General features: G+C 30.3%; 1 protein-coding gene across 1 annotated transcript; it reads left to right on the top strand.

Annotated features, from left to right (window-relative positions):
* Nucleotides 1-1,261: 1,261 nt before the first annotated feature.
* On the top strand, nucleotides 1,262-8,093 carry LOC145836405 (homeobox protein SIX6-like). Its single transcript, XM_082944207.1, has 5 exons — nucleotides 1,262-1,678; nucleotides 1,783-1,914; nucleotides 4,702-4,845; nucleotides 6,529-6,706; nucleotides 7,954-8,093. The coding sequence occupies exons 1-5, from the start codon at nucleotides 1,262-1,264 to the stop codon at nucleotides 8,091-8,093; spliced, it is 1,011 nt and encodes a 336-aa protein (XP_082800333.1).
* The last annotated feature ends 377 nt before the right edge of the window (nucleotides 8,094-8,470 follow it).

Here is an 8,470-nt window from a genome sequence, read left to right as displayed (position 1 = left end):
ACATTTTATACCTGCCTTTAGGCTGGTTACAAAAGATGGGTAAACCAATATTAATATTTTGTATAAAACGACAAACTTGACAACATTTGGTATACAGCTATAAGAGTTAGTATAAGAAATATAAACGAAAGTTTACTTTACATATAAGCTGTTCTACTGTTCATTTGTTTCATAAAAGAACAAAAGTCATGACCTTTTTGAACTATTAGAGATCAAATTTTTCAAATACTTTTTATAGCATTTTTTAATTCTATGCACACTTAAATCGTTATAAACATGTTATTCGAAAAAGTATTAAACAAATAATACCTCGTGCTTTGTTGGTAGATTGAGTTGTAGATATAATTTTACAGAAGTACATGTTTTGTTTCACATAAAAACTTTCTTTCACTTGTATAGTAATTTATATAGCTATTATTAATCGGTTACCTAACTATTGTAAGTATCATATTTATCCATTTAAATAAAATTTCAAATGTTGACCGTAATAAAAAAGAAACTGTTTAATTTAAAATAATACCTTTTTAGATCATTGAAAAAAATAAGCATAGCGTATATGAAATCGCAAAAGATATCGTATTTTTAGAAAAATTTTACTTAAGTTTATAACTTTCTGGTTTAAAAATCAAAATTTGCTGTAACTTTATTTTCTGTTAATACCCAAAAATGTTAATAAAGCAAACATAGGTCATATAATTTAAAAATAACTCGTTTACCGTTCGGTTAGTTTTTAAAAGTTTTACAGTTTAAAGAAGTAAATAAAAACATTATAAAAAGTCAACCAAATATCCCATATGACCAAAGTAGGCTTAAAACTAAAAAAAATATAATGTTTTGGTAAAACAAATGTCAGCGTTGAAAGCTGTCAGCATTAACTTAATTTAATTTGAGCCCATTGTCACTATGGCCGCCACCGCGGAAATGGCTGCCCGCACACATAGCAACAATCCGCCTGGCAACGAAACACGGCTAATCCAGTTACGGGGGCAAACACCACCCCATGAGCACATATCACTAGGCAACGGCTTTTTGTTCGTAAAAGGATTATTTTAAGAGAACTTTTTTTTGTTTTTTTTTTTCTTTTTATTTGTTAGGCATATTTTTTTATCTACTTGAAAATAAACTGTCATTTTTGCAATGAGCTGAAAGCATAAGTACTATAAAAGTTATATAATTTTTTTTATTTTTTTAGATGATTTTTACTACTCAGAAATAAAGTGTAAGGATTTGCAGAAAAGCGAAAGTTATAAATAAATAAAAAATGAACTCCCCAAAGACGAAACAGCAGATTGTTGCCACGCAACCAACAACACCTCCGATCAAACCGACCGCGTCACCTGTCGACTTGAAACTCGCCAATGTGACGTCACAGAACGACGCAAAACCCGTCAGCTTTATGACGTCACAGCAAGCTGATACCAAGCCCTCGAACCCGATGACGTCACAGAACCTCCTCAACTTCCGCTCGTTCGTCCTCCACTCGTGGCTCCTCCACAACATGCAGCAGAACCCTCCGGTTGCCAAGACGACCACCGCAGCGGCGCCACCCAGCGTCCAGCCCCAGCCACCGGGTTTCAACCCGCACCAGATCAGGGTCGTGTGCGAGGCGCTGCAGTGCGACGTTGAACGCTTGGCCAGGTTCCTGTGGTCTTTGCCGGCCCACCCGCAGGTCATACAGGTAAGAGTTGCCAATTTGATGATATTTTGTGCCAATTGAATAGCTTTTGTTTTTGTTTATAAACGAAATTTTCCATCTTGAGTAATTCAAACAATTATAAACAGGTGCTGAACACAGACGAGGTGGTGCTGAGGTCGAGGTGTCAGGTTTGCTTCCACCAGGGGGACTACGAGAGCATGTACCACATCATGAGAAACCACAGGTTCAACGACAAGTCCACTCACCAGGTGCTGCAGGTCGGTGGAAAATTTAATAATTTGTGCAACTTTAACAATTGTTATAAACAGTTTGTATGACGTATTTGAAATGAAACTATTGATTAATTGACATCAATATGAATGTATTAGAGTTTTACTATTTAATAATAAATATTTCCGTTTTAAGGTTTTTCGGTTAAAAACTGTTTTGTTATATCGGGTTGGTGAAATATGTAATAAAATCAATGGTTTGTGTAAATATTAAACTCAATGTATTTTAATTAGATGAAGGTAAAAGGTAGTGAGAATCGTATTTCGGCGCTAAAATCGAAGTAACTTAAACTCAAAAATATTATTTTTGGACTTTTTATTTTAAGGGTATCTTCGACTAAGTTTATAAATGCTTATTGAATACTTATATAATCGTAAAAACTATCAAACGCTAGCTTCATAATATAACTTTGTTTCACTTTCGAGTAAAATATAACTTTTTTTTTTTTTAACTTTTTAAACTTGCCTTTTAGTCTAACTTAATTTTGTTTGTTTAAACATCTTGGACACTGCTAAAATATTCAAGTTACTAAGGTTCAAAAACACTTCTTATATAACTTCCTACTAAAGCTTTAAGATAGTTTCTGATTATTAAGTTCGTGAACAATTGAAAAACTGCAACAAAACTTCCTGAATTGTTTATGCGAAGCTTTTGCTACTACACTAAAAACACAATGAAACAAAATTAAATGTTTGCTGTTGATTTTTCTAATTAAGTCAAAAGAATTATGGTAGACTAACGGTTGTTAAATACTTTGCTTTTGACATTATACTTTTTAAGTGTTCAACAACAATTGATAAAAATTTAAAGATTACTTTTTAGCTTTTTTATGAAATGTTTAATCAGGTTGTAAAAAAATGTATTCTTTGAAAAAATAGACTTTTAAAAGTTGTTTATGTTTAACTTTTTCTACACGCATTAACAACAAGCTTATCCGTTTTTACAAGAGAAAACAGTTAATTTTTTTATAAGTTAAATTTACTATCTAATGACTTAAATATAGTGTTTTGAAAATTATAAACTTAATACTAATTTAACAACAAAATTGTTTTAAATATTCAGCAGTTTGATGTAAACTTTATAAAAACCAACTTGCTTTTAAGCAAAACTTTGCACCAAAGTATATTAGATTCAATCAAATGATTAAACTGTCAGATTAAAATTAGATTTTCACACGACTCACTCAAACTGTTCACATGTTAAAGTGCTGGCTGCAGTAGTTCTGTTTTCAAGCATTTCTTAACTCATTTAATGCAAAGCTCAATTATATAAATGAGAAACAGTACAAATGCAGCCGTACAGTGGTATATTAAAACTAGTACCCCTAACCTTTTTTTTAACGAAACTAAAATCTAAACTTTAATACAATCTACATTACATAGTCATTTACCGAACAGTACCATTGATTAAAAGTAAAATAAAAATTAAAATAATTTTTTGCCAATAACTTGTACAGCACTACTACAGCCAACGCCATGTTAAACATATCTGCTAAACATAAAACATGTTTAATCCTAAGAAAGACATATTTTTAAATTCATCATAACACTTAAACTTCAACAAACGCGTTTGGACCGTCGCGCGCATATATTGAAATCACCGCCCAATTGTTTTGATCGTTAATAAGCAACAACAAACAATCGCACAGCAGCAATTTCAATCAAAACCCGATCTCAATATGCACCAGCGCAATACACTCATAAAGCGCCGCTCATCTTATTAAAAGCTTCACACGGTGCGAAAAGCGGCCCTGCATCTCGGTGGAGCTCGGCTAAAAAGGTCGTAATCCAATTTGCCGCTATTATATTATACTTGCCGCGCGTCGCATCGATCCACACAGCTGAGAGTTTAAAAGGGGATTTTTAAACTTCTCTGTGTATTTCTCGTGTAAGTAATGGAAGTTAATATGCCCCAAGAATACGCATTTTGCTTCTCGTCGTGACTTTTAATAAAACGAGGTGTTGAGAGTCTTTTCCCTATCGGGTTTATTTTATTTATTTTCGTGTGCATATTACTTTGCAGTTTGTGCTTGTTTATGAAGAGAAGCTGATTCTCAGACTGAATCGATGATAAATTGATATTTTAGGCTTGTTTTAAGTGTTGTTGAACAACATGTTTATTAGTTCAAAAACTTTGAAGCTGAGTTTAAACAAGTTGTGGCTTTGTTTTAAGTTGCTTCGTTTTGCATTCGTTCTTTAAATACCTGTATTTCATTAAAAAAAAACTTTAATAACTAGTGAACTTAAACTCATATAATAGCTGGTCACTTTAGAGTTCTTACTTTTAATGGTCTTCATTGACAATGGTTAAGAATAAAAACTTACGCGTTCTTATTCTGGTGAAAAAAATAGGGTAACAATTTTTACAGACCCAAGTTTTTGATAAAAACTTATTCCACACTAAAGTTTTTTATATTCAAACAAGTTTATGGGAGTAGGTTTAAACATAGTTAACGTTAAATGAAGCTTAGTTTTATTAAAACGCTTTTAAAATGTTTTTAAACCATTACAAATAATAACAAAAATGAAAATCAGCTTACCTAAATAGTAAATGTTTTTGCAATATTAATGTACATAATGTATATATATATATAATGTACACATTTTAACGAGACACTCAACTAACTAACACCAGCTTAAAAGTTTTGGATTAGTTAAATTTGTAATAACGTTGTAGAATCGATCTAAAAAACTTGTGAGCTTGCCATTATCTAATTACTTCAATTTATTTTGTTTTTTTTAGTTTATGTATTTAACATTTATACATTATCACAGACAATGTGGTTGGAGGCTCACTACGTTCAAGCGCAACAAATGAGGGGGAAACCCCTCGGTCCCGTGGACAAGTACCGCATCAGGAAAAAATTCCCCTTTCCCAGAACCATATGGGACGGCGAACAGAAGTCGCACTGCTTCAAGGTAAAGCATTGTTGTCAGTTTTAATGACTAACATTTTGTATTTGTATATATCAAAATAACTAGCAGGATAGTTCGAATTCAGTAAAAAATACAAATAAAACTGTTTTCTTAAAAATATTCTTACAAGTCAAAACTAAGCTAGAAAGATATTTCATTTTTATGAAAAAATGTAGTTAAAACTGTCTTCTTTAATAAAAAAAACCTACTTCAAAATCAAAATTACAACTTTTAAAGAAAGTTTTTCTACACTTCTAAACACTAATAAGTAAAAAAGATAAATCATTTGTTTATATACAAAAAAATAAAACGCGGAACTAGCTTCATTGAGACAAAGTAGTAGACATTTTAGTAGGAGAAATTGACTTATAATAAAGTAGCTTTAATATTTTTATAGTCACGTGTATTAAAACAGCAAACACTTTTAAACCTTCAGACATACTAGCAAACAAAATTAAAACAAAACGATGTTTTCAAACCTTTCATCGTTTTATTACTGGATAACATAAAAGCTGTCTGAATTTTTTGTTCTGGAATTCTGTTTCAATTTTGAATTTTACAGCCCTCAATAGTAGTTCGCACGCAATATTAGTAGGAGCTTTTAAAAAAGTTTTATTAAGATATTTCAAATAAAGCTTTAAGTTTATTTTTAGTAGCAATATGTTTAAACTCAACATAGTATAAACTAATATATAAAAACAAACTAATTAAGTTTTTAAAATTTCTTCCATTTAGTTGACTTAATAGCTATTTTCGGTAGATTATTCAATAGAAAGCTAAAAACTTATATATTTTAAAACATAGCTTATCTAATCACATGTGAACATTTTGGCGAATATTTTAAATACAGTTATTGAGTTGAAATTAGTTTTCAAAATTAAATAGTTACAAGTTTTATCGTGATTGCTTACATTAATAAGCATATTCATACAAATTCAAGTAAAATAACTAAAAAATGACTTGATGTTTTCACAAAAGAATTAAAATAAACTGGTTTAAGCCTTATTTGATTGACATTACCCTTTTTGCGAACTAAATTTAAAAAAAAAGCGACAAACACAACATTTTAATAAAAGTTTAAAATATATAAATTCTCAAACTAAACTTTTATAAAAAATATTTATTATGAAAAATTTAATTAGAGTTATATGTCTAGGTAGTTGTGCTATAAAACAGACTTTTTAACAATTTTTGGTTACTTTTAGATATATGACATCTTTAGTTTAATAACAAAATTCAAAAAGTCTTTCGCTTTTGATTTACAAAACAAGTAAAGTTTTGCGTTAATTATCTGTGTTAATTACACAAAGTTTATTTTTTTGTAAAACATTAAAAAATATACAATTTTTTTTAGCTGATACAAATTTTACCAAAAGCGTTTAGTAAAAGCCTATAAAAGGTTATAATGATTTGTTATGTGAATAATTATTTTTTGAAACAATTTTTTTTTTCTACTAAATGAAGCTAAAAATAAATACTACAGTGTTATGACTTGCTTTTATATCTCTAAAAAATCAGATTATTTTCGATAACATTTTTGCACGGTAATAAACAATGTACAACGAATAAACCCTAACTACAAAAACTGACTAAACTGCAACTATTCAGAGTAAAATTAAATGAAAATTTTTCAAAAACAAAAATATGAAAGTGTTTGTAATTAATCTCATGACTTTTTCACCGTAGGAACGAACTCGGAACCTGCTGAGGGAGTCGTACGCGCAAAACGCCTACCCCAACCCCGCGATGAAGAAAAAACTGGCCGCAGCCACGGGACTTACCCCGACCCAGGTCGGCAACTGGTTCAAAAACAAGAGGCAGAGGGACCGCGCCAGCGAGGCCAGATTGAAGTTTGTTGATAAAAGCTTAAAACTAAAATTTTACTAGACTTAAATATACTTAAAAATACTTAAGACCTTGAAAAAGCCATTGAAGCCAGTTGGTAGATTTTTTGTTTACGAATAAATGAATAAAATCTAGATAAATGATATTATATATGGCGGCAGTGTTGAGTATAGATATAATTTGTGGTTTAAATGACAAACTCAAGTTTTAAACCTTAATTAAAAAACAAACATTTTTTTTTTTTGTTTTTGCAAGATTTAAAAATTAGGACTACTAAGCGTCAACAAACATAATTCTATTTAATTAAGATACAAATATTCTTTCAGTTTGATAATGTGATAGTAGAAATAAAGTCAACTGTTTTTAATCAATTTTGGTGCTCTAATAAATCCGAGTAGTTAGTATAATTTTTAAACATTTAACCTCAAATACTATACAGTTTCTGATTAAAGTTTTTACGCTCTAAACTTTTTTTACTTGATAATATTTCTTCAAACTTTTTTGTTCAACTTATCATAAGTTTTACCTGGAAAACTTAATTGTTTTCTAAAAGTAAAATTTGTAGTTGAAGACTATAAAAACTTTAAAACAAAAAATTATTTAAAATCGAAAGTAAAACAATTACAAAACCAACTAAAGTATACTTAAGGTTTAGGTAAGGTAAGGTATAAAGAGTTCAGCTAAGTCACTTAAGTCTGTACTAAGTAGATCTTATACTTATTTAATATGAGAACACTGTTTAATAATTCATAATTCTCTATGAACATACCTCGTAGAATTTTCTTTATTGAATAAGATAAGTTAATACAATATTAGTAAAAGAGGATGTACTTGTGAACACTGTTTATGCAGGTTTCTTATGAATTATTAATCGATTTTTTATAGAGATTTATTACGCTTGTTATCCATGTTATCAGTTCAACTGCTTTATTACTTACAAAAGAGATAACTTATTATCTGTTTTTAAAAAGTAGTTCGAATAGTTTTAATGTAAAAACATTTATGCGTATCTCATTTTTGATAACTTTTATTTCTGATTACCTTTATAAAAAATGTTACTTTTCATATTAATGAGCTTTTGATCAAAATGATGCTGCTTATAAATTTAGTGAGCTAACGCAATTAAACTTTTCAACGCAAACAATGTCAAAAAACGAATCAAGCAGTAATAAATAACATTGCAGTTCAAAGCTTTAAAAGTTTTTTTAGTAAAAGTTTTAAATTTTTGAATTTATATAAAAAATTCCCGAAAACAGGATCGAGGAGAGCAGTCAGGTGGAAAAATCCCGCCACCTCAACCATCAGCCAATCACCATGCACCAAATTCCCTCTCTCGACCAATCGGCGGCCTTCATGTACACGCGGTTGCTAGGCAGCTTGCAGCAGAACTGGGAGCGAACCCTTAGCAACCCGTTCCACTCCCCCCTTAAACACGTGTCGCTAGGCAACGTGGACCCGTTGTTGGCAACCAGTAAGAATGGGGTTGGTAAGGAAGGGGAAAGAAGCGTTGGTATGGGCCAGGTTGCCATAGTGAAAAAGGAGCTGGTTTCCGGGGAAAAGTAACTCATTACTGTTTCTATGGAAGTTTTTAAGTTATTATGTTTTTGTGGTTTTATTGTTAAGAAACCTAAAAGTTACAACTAATAAAAAATCACAAAAACAATGTTTCAGAGAGAACTAAAGTTTAAAAAATGTTGTTCGTTTAAATTCAACAGTTTACTTTTTTTAAATAAGTAAAAAACGTTTTTTTTTTGTATTCGACCGTTTTTATACTAAAATATAT

This window comes from Thalia democratica, chromosome 5, assembly GCF_965202585.1.
Source record: "Thalia democratica chromosome 5, ktThaDemo2.hap1.1, whole genome shotgun sequence".
Taxonomy (NCBI): domain Eukaryota; kingdom Metazoa; phylum Chordata; class Thaliacea; order Salpida; family Salpidae; genus Thalia; species Thalia democratica.
The sequence above is the reverse complement of the archived record's forward strand: the minus strand, read 5'-3'. Positions and strand labels throughout refer to the sequence as shown.

Coding starts and splice junctions, on each gene's coding strand:
- LOC145836405 (XM_082944207.1), top strand. CDS start 1,262: ATGAACTCCCCAAAGACGAAACAGCAGATTGTTGCCACGCAACCAACA. Junction 1,915..4,701: donor CCACTCACCAGGTGCTGCAG/GTCGGTGGAAAA, acceptor ACATTATCACAG/ACAATGTGGTTGGAGGCTCA. Junction 4,846..6,528: donor AGAAGTCGCACTGCTTCAAG/GTAAAGCATTGT, acceptor TTTTCACCGTAG/GAACGAACTCGGAACCTGCT.